The 24,193-nt window shown below is 48.7% G+C and overlaps 3 protein-coding genes across 8 annotated transcripts in view; all 3 read right to left on the bottom strand.

Annotated features, from left to right (window-relative positions):
• LOC142066139 (lactosylceramide 4-alpha-galactosyltransferase-like) overlaps positions 1-1,737 on the bottom strand; it is an 8,805-nt gene extending 7,068 nt beyond the window's left edge. Inside the window, exon 1 of one of the 3 annotated variants that reach the window (XM_075113210.1) lies at positions 1,653-1,737. The gene's annotated coding sequence lies outside the window, so the exon portion shown is untranslated. The remainder of the gene's footprint in view (positions 1-1,652) is intronic. The other 2 variants (XM_075113201.1, XM_075113220.1) reach the window with 2 other exon arrangements.
• On the bottom strand, positions 373-24,193 carry LOC142066123 (lactosylceramide 4-alpha-galactosyltransferase-like). 4 transcript variants are annotated; one of them, XM_075113160.1, is made up of 3 exons: positions 23,839-24,193; positions 2,580-2,710; positions 373-1,735 (listed from the first exon to the last, which is right to left on the bottom strand). In XM_075113160.1, exons 1-3 carry the CDS (start codon positions 24,176-24,178, stop codon positions 608-610), a joined length of 1,599 nt encoding a protein of 532 aa, XP_074969261.1. In that variant the 5' UTR covers positions 24,179-24,193; the 3' UTR covers positions 373-607. The 4 variants fall into 4 exon arrangements, with proteins under 4 accessions (XP_074969261.1, XP_074969270.1, XP_074969279.1 ...); XM_075113169.1 differs by having other exon boundaries at positions 2,580-2,679; positions 23,839-24,098; XM_075113178.1 differs by lacking the exon at positions 23,839-24,193 and adding an exon at positions 6,149-6,454 and having other exon boundaries at positions 2,580-2,679.
• On the bottom strand, positions 7,734-23,909 carry LOC142066150 (lactosylceramide 4-alpha-galactosyltransferase-like). The gene is made up of 2 exons (XM_075113250.1): positions 23,839-23,909; positions 7,734-11,621 (listed from the first exon to the last, which is right to left on the bottom strand). The coding sequence occupies exon 2, from the start codon at positions 11,574-11,576 to the stop codon at positions 10,494-10,496; it is 1,083 nt and encodes a 360-aa protein (XP_074969351.1). The 5' UTR covers positions 11,577-11,621; positions 23,839-23,909; the 3' UTR covers positions 7,734-10,493.

Below are 24,193 nucleotides of genomic sequence, written 5' to 3'. Positions count from 1 at the left end.
GCAGAGAGCATCCTGCTCTCTCCTCAAACCGGACATGAGAAAGCCTCCTCCACCAAAGGCTTCAGAAGAGAAAGGAACTAAATAAGTTGCTTTAGCTCCTCCTTTCTCCTCTGTTTTCCTGCACATTTTTCTCAGGACTCCTCCTCTAGAACACCCTTAACTTCCTCCTCAGTTCCTGTTCTTTGCTCTCCCATCCTTTTGTTGCTTTCAGGGCTGCACTTCAGAAGTCCTGAGAATCAGGCTGAGTTATGCATTTCTACAAAGGCCTCTTCCAGATTAACAGCCGTAGAAAGGGGCCTTACTCCTCTGAAAGGCTGATGGAGGCTGCCACAAGTGGCCCAGCACTTGCTCCCCATCTGAGATTTCTCTACCTGACCAAGCAGCGCAGAAGAAAGGTCCTGCAGACGAACAAAATGATGCTGGTAGGCAGTTGAAGTCAAGACAAAGAGCTGCACCGGCATCAGCTGAAGCTACAGGCTCCACCTACACCCCACAAATTACTTTTATCCTCAACACCCACCACGTCACTTCAAAAGAAGGTTCATTTGTGATCAAACAGTTGGAGAGTTATGGGCTCCCAGGCAACACCTCTTAGCTGACCCTTGAGTCACTGCCGTTCCGAGTTCTTCTTCATGATATCGTATGTGGCAGGGCAGAAGTGAGAATGCAGTTGAGCCAGCAAAGCCTGGGATGTGATCTCCAGCCTCGTCCCTTGGCTCTTCTTGTTCCATACATGCACTGCATAGGTGTTATTAAAGAGGTGGTGAAGCTCTGAGGAGCTGACCACTTCAAAGTATTTCTTCCAGTCCTGCCACCGAATGGGATAAAAAGCCTCACGGGGCAGAGCACTCACTCCTTTGCAGCTCGTACTGCTCCGAAGACTCCTGATGGAGCACCACTTCTTGAAGACACGCGTTAGGAGCTGTGGGCCCTGGTGCCCCCAGATCCAGCTGTTGTAGTTCTCCACAAAGTCCTGCATGCAAAGCTCCATGAACTTGTGTTTGGGCTTAAAGGACAGAAAGGCCCCATTCAGGACATATTTGGACTGGGTACCAAGCACGTTGGTGAGGTTCTTTAAGTTCTTAAGCACAATGAAGTCTGTGTCCAGGTAGATGCCACCAAACTTCCACATGATGGCAATTCTGCAGGCATCAGACAGGACGGGCAAGTAATAAGGCTCCCAGCGCTGCTGAGCCTGCAAGTACCACTTTGCCAGAGGCGTCCCTGAGAAAAGCTCCGGCAAGTCCAGCGGCCGGATTTCCACGTTGGGGAAGCAGCCCAGCAACGAGAAGCCCCAGTGGTTGGGTAATGAGCCATTACCGTTTGCCAAACCTTTCATGAGCACCACAACCCTTGTTCCAGGGTGCGCCCGGGCCGCTGACTCCACAGAGCACATAAACAGGTAACCTGGGTTTGTTTGCTCTGAAGTCTCCACAAAAAACACATCCCCTGGGGAAGGATGGGGCTCACCAGCAGTGGCGCCAGGAGGAGAAGGCACAGAGTGACCACAGTGGATTTCAACAGGCAAGCTGTAGACCCGGCCCCTGCCCTTGTGGTCCTGGGTGATTCTCCAGTACAATATGATGGGCGCAAAAGAGACAAATAAAATGGTGAGGGTAAACAGAGCCTTGAACCTTTGGCGCAGCACCAACCTGGTCAGTTTTAGCAGGCAACTGGACATCCTGGGCATTCTTGCTCCCGTCAGAGCCTTCTCTCCCAAGACAACTGTCATGATCTGAAGGGGAAGAAAGAAGAGAAAGACATTGACAGGGAAGGGAACAGACCACAAGCCTTGGGACAGTGCCACGGGAGAGCCAACCTCTCCTTCCATCACCTCAGGGCAGCATGCTTAAATTATGCCTTTTGGTCATTTCTGAAACAGTCTCCTGGCTTCTCAGTATTGCCACAGGGCCTCCAGGTCAATGCACAACTGAGGGGGAAGCAGCAAGGAGGATTCTTGCGTTTCTCCTGCCTCCCTCTGCTCCATCTCCAAATCCAAATCCCCATGCTCCAGAACAGAGAGCTTCAAGAAACAGCAAAAGCTTTAATCTCTAACCAAAGAGAAAGGGAACAGAGCAGAAAACCCAGATGGCACAATGCCATTTGTCATTCGCCCCTGCTTACTGCGAATGGGTCACATACTAAACCCTCCATGTAGCCAGAAAATTACTTCTCAGCCACACTGAGAGGTTTCCAAACGCAACAGCACGGAGCCACCACTCTTCACTAGGCACCGGGGCTTGTGGGACAGAGGAGATGCAGCCGATACACAAACCATCAGCTCTGGATTCCCAGAACATTTTTGCCTCCTTCAGAGAAATGCCAGCATGTGCTGTGCGTGTTACAGGCAGCAGAAAACCCCCACTCTGCTTTTTACATACCTATTTCCCCCTCCCTCCACACCTCAGCCCGTTGAAGACTGTAAATCATTTTTAGGTTGGTAAGCTGTAGAAGAGAAAGCAAACACAGGCTTGAGGGGACAGAGTCCTTTCTTCCACATAACAGACACAGGAAAACTGGCTCTCTACCGTCTTCTGAAACTGCAAGTGCCACTCACAGAAACTGCGAATACTACTCACCTTTCCCGACTTCAATACACCACAGAAGTCACTGCTCAGCTGGACAAGATTTTGAAGAGGTCTCTGAGAGCACCTGTAACTCTGGAGTCCGGCACTTCCTCTTTGTGAAAACAGAAGGTGAAAGATGGAGTCTGAACACATGGAGATATCATGCAGATATCATGCAGATCAGGGAGCACATGACACCATGCATACAGCTAACACATTGGCGCAAAGAAGGGTCATGCGCTGTGCTGTGAAGAACCCATCTAGCTAGGAATGAATCAGGAAAAATAGGGAGGGGGAAAAGGGAAAAGGAAACCCCTCCTGGCTACACTTTAAGCTTCATACTGTGTCAGGAAACTGCTCTGCTGTTTTCTACACCTTTGTTAAAAACTCCCAGTGCTCACGCTGCTTGGGTGGCTGCCACGAGAACTGAACTGAGAGTTTCACAGACCTGCCTCCTCCCAACCCAAGACTTCCGTTCAGAACACTCCTTTGAACATGCACCCTTTTGACTGATTACTTTACTCATCCCTTTGGGAATATTCCCTCTTACGCTGGATACTTCACTGAGTGACTTCCCCAAAATCAGCTGTCCCTCATTTTATGATGGAGTTCCCCCTTGTCCCCGTGCTTGATGGCAGCTGACCTTCCCTTAGAGAAGACACGTTGACGCGATCATAAAATGCCACCTTTACCCATACAGCTGCTAAGTTTGTGGTTTAGTGCAGTTTCTACACGTTTGCCTGCAGCAAATGTCAGGCCTATTGCTCTGTAGCTTCCCAGACCCCTTCCCCCTTCCCAAATCCTTCCAAGCACTGCAGCACCAAAGACGGGCTCATAAGATGCCAACACTGGGGAAGCTCTTTGGAAAGCACCTTAAGCTATTGCCAGCCCTTTCACTGACGGAGCATTCCAGGCCTCAGGTCAGGCCCCATCTAGTCACAGAATCACAGAGGGGTTGGGCTTGGAAGGCACCTCTGGAGACCATTTGTCCAAGACACCTGCTTAAAGCAGGGTCACCTACAGCAGGTTGCTCAGGATCATGCCCTCCTGGCTTTTGACCTTGTCCAAGGACAGAGACTCCACAACGTCTCTGCGCAAGCTGTTCCAGCGCTTCACCACCATTTTCATTCTAATTCCCCCTATTTCAATTTCTGCTCATTGTGTCTTGTCACTGGATTCCACAGAGGAGAGTCTGGCTTGTCTGCTTTACCCCACCCGTCTCCAACCAGGTGTTTATACACTTTGGCAAGACACCCCACGAGCCTGCCCTTCTCCAAGAAAAATGATCAGCGTGCTCTCAGCCTCTCTTTGTACGGCACGTGCTCCTGTCCCTTTCTCATCTTAGCAGCCCTTTGCTGGATTTGCTCCAGTATGCCTGTGTCTCGCTTGAACTGGGAAGCCCAGAACTGGGCACAGCACTCTAGATGTGTGTCACCTGTGCTGAGTGGCGGGGAAGGACTGCTTCCCTTGACCTTGCAGGCAACACTCTACGTAATGCAGCCCAGCAGCCTGTTGGCTGCCTTTGCCACAAGAGCACGCTGCTGGCTCCTGGCCAGCTTGTTGTCCACAGGTACATGGAGTTATGTCTCACCAGTTCCATCTCTCCGTTGAACTTCATGAGATTCCTGTTGGCTCATTTCTCCAGCTTGTTGAGGTTGCTGGGAGGCAGTTCAACCACGTTGTGTACCAATCACTCCCCACAGTTTTGTATCATCGGCAAACTTGTTTGGTTTGCACTCCATCCCATCATCATCAAGGCCTCTAATAAAGACGTTAAACAGTACTGGCCCCAGCAGAGACCCCTGGAGTATACCACTAGTTACTGGCCTCCACCTGGACTTTGTGTCACTCATCACAATCCTTCAAGTCCAGAAATTCAGTCGTTTCTCAGATCCACCTCCCTGTGCTTATACACCAGAGTGCTATGCTGCTATCCAACGAGACCTGGACAGGCTGGAGAGCTGGGCCGAGGGGAGCCTCATGAAATTCAACAAGAGCAAGGGCAAGGTCCTGCACCTGGTGAGGAACAACCCCATCCACCAGTACAGGCTGGGGGCTGAACTACTGGAACGTGGCTCTGTTGAGAAGGACCTGGGAGTGCTGGTGGACAAGCAGCTGACCATGAGCCAGCAATGCGCCTTTGTGGCCAAGAAGGCCAACAATATTCTGGGCTGTGTTAAAGGGAGTGTGGCCAGCAGATCAAGAGAGGTTATCCTCCCCCTCTACTCTGCCCTAGCGAGACCACATCTGGAGTACTGTGTCCAGTTTTGGGCCCCCCAGTTTAAGAAGGATGTGGAACTTCTCCAGCAAGTCCAGCAGAGAGCTACCAAGATGATCAGGGGGCTGCAGCACCTCCCTTATGAGGAAAGGCTGAGAGACTTGGGTTTGTTCAGCCTGGAGAAGGGAAGATTCAGGGGGGGTTTCATCAATACCTATAAAAATCTAACAATAGGGTGGGTGTCAGGACAATGGGACTAAGCTCTTTTCAATAGTGCCCAATGACAGGACAAGGGGCCATGGGCACAAGTTGGAACACAGGAAGTTCCCCCTCAATATGAGAAAAAATGGTCTTTCCTGTGAGGGTGACAGAGCGGTGGAACAGGCTGCCCAGAGAGGTTGTGGAGTTGCCTTCCCTGGAGACATTCAAAACCCACCTGGATGCGGTGATGTGCCCCTTGCTCTAGGTGTCCCTGCTCAAGCAGTGGGGTTGGACAAGATGATCTCCAGAGGTCCCTTCCAATCCCTAGCATTCTGTGATTGTGTGCTTATGTAGTCCACATTTCATCAGTACATCTACAAGGTTGTTACGGAGGCTGTGTCAAAAGCCTTACTAAAGTCGCAAAAAACAATATCCAATGCTCTTCCCCTGTCCACTGAGCTGGTCACTCCATCACAGAAGCCTATTGGTTTAGCCAGGCATGACTTCCCCTTTGTAAATCCATGCTAGCTACTCCTAATCACCTTCTTGGCCTTAACAAGTTTGCAGATGACTTCCAGGAGGATTTGCTCCGTCACCTTCCCAAGGGCCAAGGTAACACTGGCTGGCTTGCAGTTCCCTCGATCCTCTTACTTGCATTTCTTGAAGGTAGGCAAGATAGGAGTGACCTTCCCTTCCTTCCACTTCCCCTGACCTCTACAACCTTTCAAACATATCAAAGAGGGGTCTCGCAGTGACATCAGCCAGCTCCTGCAGCACTCGAGGAGGTATCCCATCAGGTCCCATCACCTGTCTGTTCATTCAGTCCTGACATGTATTCCATGGACACGGTGATGTGCAAGAGACTGTGGCATGCATCCTCCCCAGGGAGGGATTACATTGTAGAAAACATCACCAAGTTCCTCTTACCTGTAGCCAGATGCAGAAACTAATTTTGGTTTGCTTCAAACTGATCTCTGAACTCCCTTTCAACCTCTCATCTTATACTGTTTCCACCTCTCTAGCAGGCTTCCTGTTCCTTCTGCAGTTGGGAAAAAACCCAACACTGGTAGCTTTAGTATCTTTTGTTGAATGTTTTTCAAACTGTGTTTTCTATAGTCTAATGGTATTTTCATATTTAACTTGCCAGACTTTATGCACCTACCTAATTTTCCCCATGGACACAGATTCCATTTTGTGAACAGTACTTTCTCACTTCTCGTACCCCTACTGATGTACTGCAGAGCCATGGCGGCTGCTATTTGGCTCCACCATTATACACAAATTTAAAGGTCAAGATCTCAGCTTGAGCTGTAATGGCAGGGTGCAGCTGAAGTGACTTCCTCCTGTAGTTTTCTCTTCTGGACTGTGCCTATTCTTCTGAGTTCCAGGCATGGTTGCAAAAAAGGTACCAGAGAGACCACAAGCCAAGTGCACACAGGGAGTGGTCACAAATATCTGAGGGTTGAACCTGAAGTACAGAAGAAAGACCAGAGCGCTGGTGTTCACAGGTGGCATACCCAAACAGAGCAGGTGGAGAGCTTTGTTTTTCTTCTTCTTTCCTGCTGAGGACAAACCAGCCCTAGGCAGACCTCAGCTCCTAACGTGTATATGATTAAGGCAGGTAACTGCACTTTCCCCAAAGAAGGGCTCTTAACCTGCTTTGCACCGCAGCCTTCCTGGACTATGCATCTTGGGGGGGGGAGAAACAGGGAGGAGAGGAACAGGGGGAAGAAAGAGCCCTACAGAGCATTACTATTTCCTGCACATCCTAGATGCCTGGACGCACTCAGCCAGCACAGAGAAATACAAGAGCTTCTGGGAGCACTCAACCAGCATAGCGTTCAGATTCTTTCCGGGAGACCAGGTCCAGGATTACCCTGCTGATCCTTCCTTACTTCTCTTCTGTTGCACTGTCCAATCCTGCATCTCCAGGCCCCACCCCTGGCTCCTCTCCTTCACGTGCTGCACACCTGGCTACCAGCGCTAACCTTCATGAGCTCAAGGACAAAGGAGACAGGGCAGGAAACAGCTAGTCCGTTCTCACCACTTCCCATCATCCTTGACTGCATGTCAGCAATGAAGAAAGCACAGGCTGCTATTTCACATCTCAAGATCTCAAGGAAAAACTGTTTCCCTGGCTCTTGACTCAAGGAGTCACAATAAAACTCCTCTGCACACCAGACCCCACCAGTCCTTTCACAGCCCCTCAAAATGCTCCCCTGCACTCCAGGGTCTTTAGATCAAGCTCTGAAAGGCAGGTGGCAAAACGATTGGCTGCAGTACAAGCTTTCCCCTTTCTTGTGCTGCAAGAGCACAGACACCGTCACTACTGAGGGAGGCTGTAGCTCATCACCCAGGGAAAACGCAACACAATTTCTCATGGAGTTTCCTATTCCATAACATCCAGACCTTCAGAGCGAGATTAAAATGCCATGCTTCAGATAGATTGCAGGTCATGGATGATGGGGCAATACCTGGTTGGATTAGGAATCAGTACCACGCACTGCGCTTTCCTCTGTTCCCTCTGCTCCAGTCCCAAAGACAGCATGTAGTCATGGTTCACAGAGCCTTCTTTCCACATGTGCTTATGCTCAACTTGTTTCATGTTCATTCCACACTCCTAATTTTAGTGAGTCGCTTCAGGACACAACTTCAAAATGCTTTTCTGCATAACAACTAACAGATTGCTCAGACCTACCACCAACGCCTCGCAGAACAAAATGGAACATCTTGGCAGAGAGAAGAAATAGTGAAAACTGTATTTATTTTTCTTTCACAGGACAAAAGGAAAAAGGCCAAAGGCTGCTTTGGTTTGATTCTCTCCTTATCACACCTCAGAATGTTGACGCTGCCGGGGGTAAAAACAAAGAAAAACAATAACAACAACACTACTCCATTTACCCAAAAAGGCACTTTCCTAGAACAAGCAGTGGTACATCAAGCCAGATATTCATTGCAGTGGGTACCAAACACTCCCATAATCAGTGTACGGTATTGCTGCAGCAGAGTCTCCTGTTACACCTTTATGATCACCAACCACCATTTTACCATCTCTGGTAGGGGTTCCTAGCTCACCAAGATTTCTGCTGCTTAGGTCAAAGGGCTTCAGAGCAGAAGGAACCAGTAGAAGGAGAAAAACCATGCCTCAGCGACCACACGTTCGGCCAGGGCTGACAATTTTGTGGCTGCTTCTAAAGGAAGCAGTGAAAAAAACTCACAGAGTGGCGACAGTGAGAGCAGAGAATGAAAACAGCATCCTTTTATACCACTTAGTGTGTTGAAGATGCTTCGGGAAGATCTGCTGTTTCCCCACAAAGTCTCTGCTCTTAAAGATGTTCAGTGTTGGGAGGGCTGCAGACATTCCAAATCCTGAATGCCTCTGGGATATACCATAGAGCTGGGCAGAACAACGGGGCAGCACTACATACATGCACACGCGTGGTGCCAGCCACTGGAGGGGTGTTTCCTGCACCTCCTTCACTCCAGTATAGCTACCTGTGCACAGACCTCACACCCTACCCAAATCACAGGCATGTAGTTTTCAATCAAAGCAGCACTGGCCTCCGATCAACACCGGACAGCTCAGCATAAAGGAAAAAAAAAAAAAAGGCAAAAGGTAACACACCCGCCTTAAGCTCCCACAGCCTGAGGGGCAGGGAACTGTTTAGTGAAAGTGATGGGCAATTTGTCTTTCTTGTTTTTAGCATCAAAGAAGAGACAAATAAACCTGAGAAAAACAGAGAAGTGTTGCATGCAGCGTCTTTTATGTTTTTGACCGTTGCCTTGGCTCCACTGAGCAAACCTCACATTGCTCATGGTTGATCTGGGAAACAGAAGAGGCCTCAGACAACTGCAGACCTAAAAATCATTTGAGTCACACCCAGAGGACTTGCAGGAACCACCAGGTCAAAGAGACGTTCCGTCACTTTGGGGCCAGGCAACACTGAAGGTCTGACTGACTCATGGTCATCAAAGCAGCCATTGGACCACCCCACTGCTGTTCCCAGGCGTAAGAAAAGGAGGCACACTGGAGGCAGAAGAGGTTTTACAGTGAGATCATAATCTGGTAGTAGTGTAGGAGAGGGGACGGCCAACGCTCTGCTCGTCTGCATTAACCCTATTGTAGTGCCAAGCTCTTCTGCCTCAGCAATGCCCTTTGGAGTGTGGTGGGGACCAGACGTAACAATGCTGATGCTCCCGACCTTATTCTTGTTTCTCACTGCTCTTCCTCCATTAGTTCCCGACAGGAACTCTAAGAGCATTAATATGTCCTTTTGGCCATAAACGCAAGGGATGAGTTTCCTCCCACAGTTTGTCCAACAAACTTGCCTCTGTGGTGGGAATCCTCAACGGCACAACAGCACCTTGTGAGAGATACAGTAACCTTCTCCATTGCAATTCAGGAAGATGCTCAGGGAGAACCATAAAGCTTCCTGCCACCCTCCTCAAGACCTCCCAGGAGAGATCTGCACTCCTGGACAGTGGATTGCAGGAGCACTCCAGGCTACTTGAAGAGGTCCACCATAAACGACTCCTAAATGGACCTGCATTTAGACAGTACAGGTTCCCTACCAAGCTCTCTGTAACGTTGGAAATATCATGCCTTTCCTCTAGAACCTGTCCAAGTGCTGAAAGGTCTGGTGCATCTTAGACATGGTTATGGACATTTGGTCACAGAGACAAACTCAGGGTAAAAGACAGTTCAGCTCTTCCTGTGTCCAGTGCCATTTAAGGTGTGATTTGGACAAGCTGTACTGCTCATCACAGGGTGTTGAACTGCCTACTATAAAATAAAACACTGCTGTGCAAGAGCTCCTTCTAAATGATGAGCTGGCCTCTGATCCTCATATTCTGATTCGCACCAGATTTCCACGTCTTCAGATCTACGACATCAAACAAAGACTGCAGCATCCTGCTCTCTCCTCAAACCGGACATGAGAAAGCCTTCTCCACCAAAGGCTTCAGAAGAGAAAGGAACTAAATAAGTTGCTTTAGCTCCTCCTTTCTCCTCTGTTTTCCTGCACATTTTTCTCAGGACTCCTCCTCTAGAACACCCTTAACTTCCTCCTCAGTTCCTGTTCTTTGCTCTCCCATCCTTTTGTTGCTTTCAGGGCTGCACTTCAGAAGTCCTGAGAATCAGGCTGAGTTATGCATTTCTACAAAGGCCTCTTCCAGATTAACAGCCGTAGAAAGGGGCCTTACTCCTCTGAAAGGCTGATGGAGGCTGCCACAAGTGGCCCAGCACTTGCTCCCCGTCTGAGATTTCTCTACCTGACCAAGCAGCGCAGAAGAAAGGTCCTGCAGACGAACAAAATGATGCTGGTAGGCAGTTGAAGTCAAGACAAAGAGCTGCACCGGCATCGGCTGAAGCTACAGGCTCCACCTACACCCCGCAAATTACTTTTATCCTCAACACCCACCACGTCACTTCAAAAGAAGGTTCATTTGTGATCAAACAGTTGGAGAGTTATGGGCTCCCAGGCAACACCTCTTAGCTGACCCTTGAGTCACTGCCGTTCCGAGTTCTTCTTCATGATATCGTATGTGGCAGGGCAGAAGTGAGAATGCAGCTGAGCCAGCAAAGCCTGGGATGTGATCTCCAGCCTCGTCCCTTGGCTCTTCTTGTTCCATACATGCACTGCATAGGTGTTATTAAAGAGGTGGTGAAGCTCTGAGGAGCTGACCACTTCAAAGTATTTCTTCCAGTCCTGCCACCGAATGGGATAAAAAGCCTCACGGGGCAGAGCACTCACTCCTTTGCAGCTCGTACTGCTCCGAAGACTCCTGATGGAGCACCACTTCTTGAAGACACGCGTTAGGAGCTGTGGGCCCTGGTGCCCCCAGATCCAGCTGTTGTAGTTCTCCACAAAGTCCTGCATGCAAAGCTCCATGAACTTGTGTTTGGGCGTAAAGGACAGAAAGGCCCCATTCAGGACATATTTGGACTGGGTACCAAGCACGTTGGTGAGGTTCTTTAAGTTCTTAAGCACAATGAAGTCTGTGTCCAGGTAGATGCCACCAAACTTCCACATGATGGCAATTCTGCAGGCATCAGACAGGACGGGCAAGTAATAAGGCTCCCAGCGCTGCTGAGCCTGCAAGTACCACTTTGCCAGAGGCGTCCCTGAGAAAAGCTCCGGCAAGTCCAGCGGCCGGATTTCCACGTTGGGGAAGCAGCCCAGCAACGAGAAGCCCCAGTGGTTGGGTAATGAGCCATTACCGTTTGCCAAACCTTTCATGAGCACCACAACCCTTGTTCCAGGGTGCGCCCGGGCCGCTGACTCCACAGAGCACATAAACAGGTAACCTGGGTTTGTTTGCTCTGAAGTCTCCACAAAAAACACATCCCCTGGGGAAGGATGGGGCTCACCAGCAGTGGCGCCAGGAGGAGAAGGCACAGAGTGACCACAGTGGATTTCAACAGGCAAGCTGTAGACCCGGCCCCTGCCCTTGTGGTCCTGGGTGATTCTCCAGTACAATATGATGGATGCAAAGGACATGAACTTAAAGGTGATTATAAACAGAGCCTTGAACCTGTGGCTCAGCACCACCCTGGTCAGTTTTAGCAGGCAGCTGGACATCCTGAGCATTCTCGCTCCTGTCAGAGCCTGCTCTCCCAAGACAACCGCCGTGATCTGAAGGGGAGGAAAGAAGAGAAAGACATTGACAGGGAAGGGAACAGACCACAAGCCTCAGGACAATACTATGTCAGAGCTGCATGCTGAACTCTCCTTCAGTCCCCATGCTGAATTACGCCTTTAGGTCATCTTTATGAAAGCACCCTGGCTTCTCAGTGCTGCCACAGTGTCCCATCAGAAACCACAGCCCATATTCAGGTTATAGTGTTATGTGACATAGCTCATCTGCACGCTGAGAAAAAGCTCAGTGGGACAATGGCAGGAGTTGGAGCCCAAATATGCCCTGCCAGCCTACTTCCAGCCCATGGAAGGCCCATCTGCCCAAGGCCAGAGGAGCTTTGGAGCACAACTGCAGACAGGATCCCTGATCAAGGACGCCAGAGGAGCCAATACCTTGTCTGGGCCCCTTCCAGGGCTGTCCCAGTGTCCAGGCATGAAACCCATCACCACAGTCACCAGAAAGAAGCTCTCCAGATCACCTTTCATACTAAGGGTGTCACTGCCTAGGGGTGGGACATATTATGGCATGTGGGGGAAGAACAGTTTGGAAGCGCACAGGACTTATTGAGATATTTAGCAAACGAATCAAAGGTGGGGCAAGGGAGGGCTTTAGGTAATTTTAGGAGGAACAAGAGTAGGAAAATAGACGTGTAAGGAGATAACAAGGACCAGATGCAGGTAAACAGCTTGCTGGTCAGTATGCTTGTCTGGCTGTGCCCTGCGCTTGATAACACAGTCTCTCTTGTCTTCTTCTTAAATTCATTTCTGATGCTATCATCTGTTCCTGTCAAGGTCTCAGCTCCCAGAATCACAGACTGGTACTTGTTTCCCTTCCATTTATTCCCCGATAGCCAGCCTGTGTCCCATATTTGCTACAAAGCTCCACAATGTGTTAGTGTTTTCTGTGCTCCTTCACACGGCACTTCACACATCTGTTCTTCACAATGCTCTTAATTTTATATTTAAGCCTCTAGACTTGAAGTACTTAACACTTTCCTTCACTGGAAAAAAAATCCTATTTTCCCCTTCTTTCACCATTTAAAACCATACTTTGTGGAAGAGAAACTAACATTACAACTGTTAGGCCTTCAGTACAGCAGTCATCTTTAAAAGACACATTCTCCTCTTTTCCTAGCTATTCTACCCACAGAGCCAGACCTTCACTATCTGTATGCTCAAGTGTAGGGGGGACACCTACATACCCTCCTGTCAGGCAGTTGAGCTGGGATACAGAGTGCTATTTCTGCTTTTACAAGCTTCATGTGACTGTCCTGGCCAGCCTCCAAGTTTAGATCTCTGAAGTCCAAAGAGTAGATTTAACCATAATGAGATATGTTGCAGCACATGGAAAAGTAGAGCTGAGTTTACCTCCCAGAATGTCCAACAGTTTTTAGCAGCCTGAAATAAGGTGTGCCAACGCACAGTCTAATTGAAGGGCGCTGTCATCTATGTGCCAGTGCCTTCCTCAAAGCCTGCATAGTCAAAGTGATGCCAGGCTCTTAATAAAGAAAACAAACAGTAAGGTTTCACAAGGAATATACTCTTGAAAGCAAAAAAAAAAAAATTGTTTGAAAGATGCAAAACATTTAGTGTCTTCTCTGCTTTAATCCCTGTTTCCCTTTTGGTAAAAGTTTACATAATTTAGAAGAAATAGTATCAATACAATCCAACAGTAAAAACAGAAGTTTTGTAAGACAAAAAATGTGCAGAATGTAATCAAGGACTACATTATGCCTGCTACAGATAGCTACAGGTCATCTTAATAACAGAAAAGAATTTTCCATTTCAGATTAATAATTCTTCAGTTGAAAAAAAAAATCTCTGCTGAGAATTTTTTTGTCTCAATTTTTTTTGCCTCCATTTGAACAAAAGCCTTATCATCCTATGATTTTTCAACACATCTTCATTCTCTCAGAGACACCGCTTTGGAGTGTTTCTTCTCTACCTGTAGACAATGACACATCATCTGGCTGGTAGCACAGGGCACTGGCATGCCTGGGAATGGCCACATCATGGTGAGCTGCCCTTCCCCTCCATACCCTCTGCTTTCCTTCAGACTCTAAGAGGGCAACACACAGTTTCCTTCCATATCGTTGCAAGAAATGGCAAGACCCTGCCATCTCCCCTCCCTCTGTTCTCTCTATCGCTCCACTCATGTTTGGAAGGAAGAGAAGTGAGGAAGTGAGATTTCTTTTAACCACATTACACCAGGTGTACACAGTATAGTTACTGCTAGGCTCGTAGTACTGCACCAGCAGAGTTTGGGGGTGGGGGATAAAGAAACAGCTTTGCAACTCCATCCTGCAGAAACAGCACATCGGTGGCAAAAGGTTACTCCAGCTCTGCCCCACAATGAATCTTTTACAGCCTGAATATAAGGGTTTGCAAATAAAATTGCATCTATTCTACAGCTTTTGCCAACACAACTTGTTGAAAGATCACCATTCATGAACACCTGTAACTAGCTAGTGCTGGCCCTTGTCAAGAAAGCTGTACTTGGGAAAAGCCAAAGCACCAACACATCAATACAGGGGTATGCCAGTCTCACACATGGAGAGGGGAAACTCTACCCAGATGATGTCCACATGGGGTTTGTACTGTTTGGCCATGTCATTGCTAAACCGCATGACATCCAGCATAATGAATGGATAATGAATGAATGAATGAATAATGAACACTTTTGCCATAGAGAAAATGTTCTTGACTTGAGGAATTTCACTTACTTTATTACAAATCAGCATAAATTTTTAATTACTGATTCAGGTACTGAGAAGAGGAAATATAATTAAAGAAAAAAAAAAAAAGACAACCAACCAATGGTTAAACGAACACTTTGGGAAACACCCTTCCTCCTCTTTCCCCAAGCTCGTCTTCAGTACACCAGCTCTCCTCCTCCCTTTCTAGTCTCAACTTCCCTTTTTTCACTGTGGGTTACACTCAGTCTGTCCCAACTCCTTCTGTGAGGCAACAGGAGGCAAAGGACGTTGTGGGATAGTCCTTAACACTTTCTTTGGCTGCTCCCTGCATCTCACTTTTCCCCTGCTGCTCCTTGCTTTTTCCTACTCCTCTGCTCCAGCATGGGTCCTACACAGCGTGCAGTCCCTCAGTGTGTCCCTGCCCCAGCATGGGCTGCAGTCCCTCAACAGTACCTCCTCCAGCACAGAGCACCTCCTTCCAAGACAGCATCTCCAGCCAGGTACCCAGCAATGTCCCCTTCCACACACACCCTCCACTTCCACCTCCCTTTACTCCAGACATGTCTCTTCACATATCTCCTCAATCTCCTTTTGCACGTCCTCTTGTGTCTTCTCTCACATCTCGTCCCGTGTGTCCTCACATCTTTGCTTTTGTATCTCCTTTTACATGTCCTCACATACGTCATTTTGTGCCTCCTGCCCCATGTCACCCTTTCATGTCCTTTTTTGTGACTCCTCACATCTCCTTTCTGCATCCTCACATGTGTCCTCCCATGTTTGTGCTCATATGTGCCCTTTTGTGTCTCCTCTCGTCTCCTTTCTGTGAGTCCTGAACCTAGCAGATACTGCCCTTTCTTAAATACATCCGAGAAGAGGCACTGTGTGCTGCTCTGACCAGTTGCGGTTTTGGCGTACAGTGGGCTGTTTTTGTCTGGTTTGGAGCTGGCCGGAACCAGAACAGGGCAGCTCTCAGCCCCTTTCCATAGAGATCACCCCTGCAGCCCCCGACTCCTCACACCCTGCCAGTTACACCTACTACAGAGTACCTTGTAAAGTTTACATACAGAGATGTCCCTAGATTTTGGGTTTATCTTGTAAGGTTGAAATCCAGATTTGGATGTTGAATTGCCAACTGCTGAACAGTTGGCCACTACCTAGGGCAAACAAAACCAGTTACAAAACGATTTAGGTGGTCCAAGTTACTGACCTCCCAAATGACTCATGCATTTATTTTCCTTTGTCGTAACATCTACTTCCAAAAGTTCCCTGTACAATTCTTTAAAAAAGAAAATGAGGGACTGGAAGTGACACGTCATTATTTACCTACTTGCAATGCAAAGGACTTGTCAACAATTTATTGATGGCTTCATGTTCAAGAGAATTCATTTTTTAATTTGCTCAAGGCTGCCAACAGCTTACCTTAAACACCTCCTTAGCACACACCAAATGACTCTCTACCAGTTAAGCAGGAAGCTAAGGACCTCCTAGCACTGCCACCCTACCTGTACATCCTTCTCCAGAAAGCAAGGCTTTGTGTTGGAGCTAAACCAACCTAAGGAGAACTTTCCAACAAAACAGGGATTCCTTCAGGTATCTGAGGGAGAAAATTCCACCTACAAAATAAATACAAAGCTTTTTTCATAGTTTAGCTCCCACAGAACAGCTCAACTGAAGCACAAATCCTGGGAAAACTGAGGGAAGGTAGTTCAGAGAGCACTATTACTCCCTCAACACTTCTCCCTTACAAGCAATGGGAAGACAGCAATGTCCCTGTTTGATTTACTTTTAAAGATACTCAGCAGCTGAACACCCTCTGTTGTGAGGGTGCCAGAGCAGTGGAACAGACTGCCCAGAGAGGTTGTGGGGTCTCCTCCCCTGGAGACATTCAAAACCCATCTGGATGAGTTCCTGTGCCCCCTGCTCTGGGTGTCCCTGCTCAAGCAGGGGGGTTGGACGAGATCATCTCCAGAGGTCCGTTCTGACCCCTGCCATTCTGTGATTCTGCGATCTCAGGCAGTAAATAGGTGCAGGCAGTAAAGAGGTGCAGCAGATTACAACAGCTGTTCCAGCAACAACAGTAAAAGCACCAGGAAACCACAGGCTCCTTCATGGCAGTTCAAACACCTCTAGGGCTAGAGCAAAAGCTCCATTTCTTCCTATCATGTCTGCTGAAGTCTTATCTGAAGCTACAAGGTGGCTGAGGGTGATACAGCACCAAAGTCCCATCTAGTAATTTCTATTGATGAAACAAAATAAGAGGAAATGACCACAAGCACAGAAATTACTGCCACACCAATGCAAACATGCAGCTGTGTTTGCTTAAAATTCACTCACATTTTTACTTTAGAAGCACTTTGTGACTAAAAAGCAAAGCAAGTATTAATAAGCTCTGAGCAAGGGAGTTTCCTGACCCTGTCAGAAAGAGGTGCTTTAGGACACTGCTGGAACAATGCAGAGATGACTTAGCAGCAAACAGGTACCACAGCAGCAAGAGTCAAGAGCCAGGTTCTCCCTCACAGAAACCAGGCTGTACTTTCCCATGGGGCAGGGGACAGATCTGTTGAGTTCATTTACTGTGGTACACACACCAAGAATAAACTTGTTTGTTATTTTAAAGTACCTTTAATATAGTGTTTTCTGTGCAGGATGACATGCCACACCCCAGCATCAATCACAACACCCGTCCCACAAAGTGGCCTTCACATGCTGCCACATACCTCCTCCTATTTCAGCCCCGACGGTTAGTTAACCATGGCTGAAGCAATATGCCATTGGCTTAGCAAGGCACAGAGCATGCCATTCAAGAATGTCCACAAGACAAAGACAAAAGCTGCAACTCACTGAAGGTGACAAAACAGAAGTTTAGAGCATTTCTACATGCGTCAGGTAAAGTGCTGGTTTTAAATGCTTTATTAAATATGCTCCCTAATATTCGGTCCAGGATGTTTTCCCAGATTAACATTAGAAAAGATCCAGAGTCTCTTTGCTGCTTCTTTATGAAGCAGGTCAAATCCATAATCCTATTTCTTTCTGCTGACAGGTTTTAGCCCTTACTTTTGTTTTTCTCAGAAAGCCATGACAAGTTTTATGGGGGGGTGCATCTACAGCTTTTCCTCTAAAAGCTGCTAGAAACATAAGTCACAAGAAAATACATAAAACCTTAAAATCTCAAACTCGTATCAACGGAGAATTGTCAAGGTAGACTTTTAAGTAACATTTGGTGCACCAAAATTAAATATATTAAGCTTGAACCTAGAGCTAAGGGAATTTAGAATAACCAGTGGGCGTAATTCCCGTCAAATACATTTGGTGTTACGGCACCCTTAAGTATAACAAAAAAAAAAAAAGCCGCTGGAAGTTTACATAAATCTGTTCCTGGTTACTGTGTTTCAGAGCAGCTAGATATGCATTTCCTTCCTTTCAAACACAGTGGAAAATTAAAGCTTGCAAAGCTTTCATCAAGAACAAATGAGGAAAAAAACAAATCTACAGACTATGCAAATTGTCAAAGCAAACATGCTGCATCTTTCAGTCTGAAGACCATACACAACACTGCTCTGCACTGTCCCTTTGCTCTTTCAGGATTAGCACATCTGCCAAGAACAGTAAATACGAAGCGATACTCTGAATTGTTACTGCGTGCTGTGGAGAGTTATGGTCAGGAGTCGCCTCCAGAAATACTTGGAATAAGGCAGCCTGAGCAAAAAGGTGGACAAAGGGTTCATGTTTGGAGTCATGCTTTTTGGTTCTGCCCCAGTGCTACAGCTTGATTGGAAGTAGATGCAGGCCAGTTTGTATGAAACCATTACCATGATCACAGCCTAAGAGGGCAGCATGGTGGCCTTTCCAAAGGAAGGGTACACCAGGTACCACAGCTAATACATTTAAAATACCTTTACTTTTTACATGACCTGAATCTAAGTTAAAATTTCGTGCTTATTAAGACATCCCCCGGTACTAATACTGTACATATGAAACACCAAGAGATAATGCATTTGATTCTGTTCAGTTCCGCATACTTCATGGCAATACGCTATTTGCACTTAGCTCAACCAGTGTGTATCAGGATCCTATGTAACCTCCCTGAATGCACTCCTTTTAAAATTCAATGCTATTCACACTCCACATGGCATTCACATGGAAAATTTAGCTACCCGATCAAAAGCAGAGATTTCTAATATTGAAATCGTGACTGCCTGCCCAAAGGAATACAGGGCTGAACTGCTCAAATAAATACAGGGCTGAAGGGGAAACATCATTTCTGACTTGCAGCTTTCCCAAAGCCTTCCAGGGAGCTAGCTCTGCAGGTGTGAGCAGCACCTCTGCGGCGAGGCCACCAAGGTGTGGGGCGTGGGGTGGGAGGGCCCCCTGGTGGATATCTGCTCCTCACTCCCACACTCCTCGCCTGCTCAGGGACACCTCAGGTTACCCAAAAAGCCTCACGGAGATTAATTTTCTCCTTAATTTTACGAAAAGCAGTTGCTAGTCTTTAGACTATTTATTGAAATATAAGGCTCTGCGTGTCCTTCCAAGGATCTCAGATGATGTCGGGTATTTCTTAGTGAAGCTTCAAAAGCATAAGTAAAGCACTACAACCTGGTGTCTTCCTGAGATTTCTATGCCTATTTCATGAATAAAGTGATTACTGCAAAGCCCCCAGCACTAGGTATTGTACAGCTGGCCAGCACTCCTAACAGCCGAGTCCAGAACACCAGTGATGTGGGAGCTGTAACCTGTCTCTCAACTCAAAAAGTCCTGTGGTAATTTGAAGCACACACCTCTTGTTTTGTTTTGTTTTGTTTTTTTGAACTTCCATCCCTCCTTCACGGTGGGCCATAACCCCTTCACTTACTCATCGCAGGTGCATCCTTCCCCACATTGCGCTGCTCCACACCTTCCTCCCCACCCTGCCATGGCCCTTCAGCCCAGCACAGGAGAAACTGGGGAGCAGCAGCTACGTAGGATGGCTTCAGGAATCAGAGATGGCAACCGTAAGAGTCACCAGCTGAGAAGCCCTGAGCTGTGAGGCAGGACAGAAGATGGAATTTTTCAACAGAAGAGAGAGCACTGTACAAGGCAGCCAGGTTACAGGCAGGGAACTGGGAAGGAGCTGAGAAATGGTGGAGAGGGCTTTTAAGCTGAGGTTCTTGCCTATAACATTGCAGCCATGTCTATGTCTGGCCCTGTACCCCATCAGTCCAGACCCTGCCCCACACACCGAGCTGCCCTGCCCCTGTGTGGAGCTCCTGGCTGAGCCTGCTGCACCCCAGGGCTGCCCCACTCAGCTCCCGGGGGCTGGCATGGGTCGGGGAGGGCCTGCCTGGCCCCTCATTCCCCAGCACCCCCCATGGCTCCCCACTGTACTGCTGGGGTAATATCATATAGCATCGGGGTGCTGGGGTCCACTGTGCCAAACCAAGGTCCCTGGGGGATGGAGCGGTGGAGGGTTTCATCCCGGTGGGAGCACCAAGCAATGCAACGAGCGTGGTGGAGTGAGGAAAGGTGCCAGGGTCACTGCGAGGCATAAAGGGGAGCAGGAGGATTTATGGACAGACCTGGGTAGAGAAAGGCTGTCAAAATTTGGAACCCAGCTGCACTGGTTAGTCAGAATGTTATCATCTCCTTCCCCCCAAAATAGGACACAAGCATCTTATTCATCACCCGTGAAGAGAAGTTACCCAAGACTTTTTTTTTATAGCGTAGCATTTAGGTTTTCTTTAACTGAAAGGAGCGGGTTTCGTACTTCACAGCTTTTAGCTTTCAAGAAACAGACCATGCAAACCCATCATGAATATTTAAAATAAAAGAGAAGGCAGACTTTGGCCACAGAATGCTGCTGGGAAGGACAGACAAAAGGGACAGATGCTAGCAGATCAACTAGCAAACTGATACAGCTCTTCGCCACCAACGGCTTCCAAATAGTAGTTTCCTGTTACTGCATGTTTGCAGAAAGCCATGCTTACTCATTGTACAATAGGGCTGGAAACTGTATGGAATTGAAGACTAAACACTATTCTAACTGCTACAGCTCAAGCAAAAACTGGTACATGGCTAGAAAAGGATCAGCTCTTTGGAAGGACGTGTGAAAATACAGAATTCAGAAGGTTGCCTGGTCAGGAAGTGAGCAATTCCTGTTAATCATCAGTACTACTGCTGCCTACAAGTTTATGCAAGGGCTTCACAGCAGATCTTGCAAAACAGGGAGAAGGCACTGGAAATGGTGTCCTCTTTCACAGGGAGATCAGTCGCATGTGACCAGGCATCCAGCAGCATTAACAAGTGAAGAGATAGAGTGTATCAGAGCACACTAATGATTAAACGCTTCAAGTCTAATAGGCCAACGTGTAGTGATTTTTCCCTACCCTAATCTGTAGGACACTTTCCTTCTCCCTTTTTAAAATCCAGACACATGCTGGAGAGGAAAGACAGTCCAACAGCAGACCACTACCCATGGATTCAGGGGATTTCTATTTACTTTGCTGCCCTGGAACTGGTTTCTACAGGCCAAGAAATAGGCCCCTTAAAACTAAAGTATAATATCTCACCTCCTCCTTGAAATCATAGTGAAGGAGATGTCTAATTTCTTCAAGGATCTCAGAGGGTTGTTTTTCTGTCTCTAACACTACTTTTCTCCTGTGAACACAGAAGTAGTATTTTCCTCCCTGGATGGAGCCACTGTAAGACTGAACATACTTAAGATCGGGAGATATTAACCCATGTATCTTGCACAGATGGGAGGTTTTGTGCAATTATTCAAAACATACGGCGTGAACATTTTCCTTTTTCACCTGAAAAACCTAAATACTAACACGACTGTACTTAATCCTTTGCTCACAGAAGAGCGGTTGGTTCACAATGCCATAAGCTGAAGTTGCACCAGACCTCATTTAAATTGATGAGCAGAGCTCTCAGCCCCGGGTTAAGAAAATTGTAAAAGCCAGTATAGACAAGCAAAGAAGTAAGTTACAAGCAAATAAGTGAGTTGTTAACGTATCACCTGTATCCCAGTGAAAGCACCATCCAAAGTAAGATTTGTGAATCTGTTCTGGAATCTGAATGACCCAGCAATGTTAGGGGTTTTAAGAGTTTGTCTGGGTAGGAATGTCCGTGGGGAAAAAAAACCCCAAACAACCAACCCCAGATGAGAACAGAGAATGGGATCTCAGAGCCAGAAGACACAGTCCAAGCTTTTAATAAGCATGGGAAGCAGAACCCTTAAGGAGCTAAGCGACACTACAGCTACACTGATTTCCTGAGGGCCTGCCAGTAAAGACAAGAGGGGCGTCCCCAGTCTCTCCTGCCATCACGTGCTGGACCTTGATCCAAACCACACCAGCACTGATGGCAAGACGTATTCAACGCTATACGCATCTCATCTGGTCTCCCCTCTGTATATGGAACAGGCACATCTGTATGGTTTTATATACAGGAACTGCACCTGGCAGACAGCAGCTTGTCTCTATACTAATGACCAAACAAATGCAATGAAAGTAAGACGAGTAGTTCTCCTTCCATGAGTACTTGATGCCAAAGCATCTGCTGATGGCGTGACAAAACCAAGGCAATGGCTAATTGTTGCTAAAGCAAGTGGCCCCACTCCCTTCCTCCTCAGGCTCTTCCTTGACACTGCCATGACCAGCCCTGAAGGCTAAAGCACCAAAAAGCCCATTCTGCTGAAGGATTTTATTTTCTTACTGGTTTAGCTCCCAGAACTGGTTTTGCTCTACTGCAGGGTGAGACAGGCACAAAAACTGGCATAGAAAGAGATTCAAGAACAGGCAGCCAAGAAGCTGCAGCCTTTTAGTATCACCAAACCTATCTGCGTGGTAACGCCAAACTGCACACCGAGGCCTTCATGGTCCATGGCTACTGAACTTGGCCCCGTGATAACCCTGAGCAGGAAAAACATCATTAGAGCCACTGTCCAATGGAGACAGCCAATGCCTTGAGAGCCAGCAGAAATCCTGTGAGAAGGAAAACTTAGGGCATAGCTACCAGCTGCTACTGGAAGTACCCACCCAGAACTAATTCATGGCAGGCAGACTGCTGTTCACTCAACATCAGACCCTCTGGCCCTCACAGATGACTGCCATTTTTGTGTTGTCAAATGAGGGGCATGCAAACAAGAGAGAGGCGTTCACGTACAACTTCCTAGTCAGTGCTTCCTCCTACAGAGCCTGTGCCTCAAGACGCTGCTAGAATTACTACAAGAACCAAAAAAGGGGAATTTGAGTTCTGCAAGACTTGCTCCTCTGACTTCCACAGCAACAAAAACCATGAATAATAGTGCAAAACCATTGGAGCTCAGCAGAAGCTGGAGAGGGTTTCTTCAGGGTTAAGAAACATCCAGCCTTTTCTGAGCAACCTCTCATGCATTAGGAAACAACATGTTATTTTGACCAGGATAGGTCACTCTTAGCCAAAGTTTCTAAGCTTGCCTTCTTTCAGCAGCATTACTAGTTTTAAGTTACTACAGTTAAGAGAGTTACATATTTCCTTACGCCTCTTTTGTAGGGGCTTTCTGTCCCCCTCTCACCACAGCAAGGATTTCTACAGTTCTATTGCAAGTCTCTGTCTTTCTTCCTCAGATCTCATTCGTGCTCCGACATCTTTCAGGGCACGTCTGCCTCGGGACACGATGGCCAGCTGCACTCTCCTGTCACCAGTTCTGCCGCCTTTCCACCCTCTCGCCCAAGCCAGCCTGTCACCGTGGGCAGAGAGGACTTGCACGTTTCTCCACCCCATCTGACCCTTTTCATCCTCCCACCATGCTGCTGCCAGCCACCTGCACCCACAGCTTCTGCATTCGCCTCGTCCTTCTCAAGTGGGACAGAGCCCCTCCAGCCTGCAGCACACGCAGGCACTGTACGTGCCCTTCCTGCGGCTGCGATATTCATCTGCACCTTCGCCAGCTCCCTCCGACAGCCGTGGCTCCCACTGACAGCGGTGCCTGCACAGCAGAAACCCTCACAAAACTCTGTTAGGGACCCGAGAGAAGCCCCCCATTCGCAAACCTCAGCCGAAATGCCTCGCCACCACCGGGAGGGAAACACACACACACACACACGCACACCCCCGCCCGGGCCGTAGCAGCTGCTACCCGCGAAGCAGCCGCACGGAGCCAGCCGGGAGCTGCCCGGGGGTCGCGGCGGAGGGCCGCCCCCTCCCCCGGCCTGGCAGCTCCCCCCCGGCCCGGCGAGGCGAGCAGAGCCGCCGTTCCGCGGGTGGGTGGGCTCCGACCCACCCGCCTACGGGCTGCCGTACGTGGGGAGGCTAGTGGCCGGCACCGCGGGGGGGACGGGGCCGTGTTGTGCTGCTGGAAAAAGTTCCCCGGGGAGGGGGGGGAATACACCTTGTCTCTAGCGGGGAGGGCGGACGAAGCCACCCAGCCCTCGCTGACGGGCAACCCGCGTCCCCCTCGCTCCGGCTGCGCCTGGGCGCCGTCGCGGCCCCCCGTGTGTCCCCCTCCCCGCAGCCCAGCCCGGGGCTCCGGCCCCCCGCCCCGCTCTCCGGCTCACCTCCTGGGCCACCGTTCCGCGCGCGAGGGAGAAGCGCGGCTCCCTCCGGCCGCCCCGGCCACCACCGACGGCGCCCGCCCTCCGCCCCCCGCCGGGCCCGCCTCCGGACGGGGCCCGGCTGCCCCCTCCCCGCGGCCGCCCCCTCCGCGGGGCCGGCCCGAGCCGAGGGAGCCGGGGGGAGGAACCGACCCGTTACTCGCTGGCGGCGCCGGCCGAGCCGCCCCCGCGCCCCGGAGCGGCGGCATCGACCCCACGACGGCACCGAGAAAGGGCTCCTCCCTGGGCAAGGCCACTGCTGCTTTTGGGGTAGCGGACTGGGTTGGGGGTTTTTTAAATTCATAATATACAATTTTTA

The sequence above is a fragment of the Phalacrocorax aristotelis genome, chromosome 1 (assembly GCF_949628215.1).
Source record: "Phalacrocorax aristotelis chromosome 1, bGulAri2.1, whole genome shotgun sequence".
Classification (NCBI taxonomy): domain Eukaryota; kingdom Metazoa; phylum Chordata; class Aves; order Suliformes; family Phalacrocoracidae; genus Phalacrocorax; species Phalacrocorax aristotelis.
The sequence above is the reverse complement of the archived record's forward strand: the minus strand, read 5'-3'. Positions and strand labels throughout refer to the sequence as shown.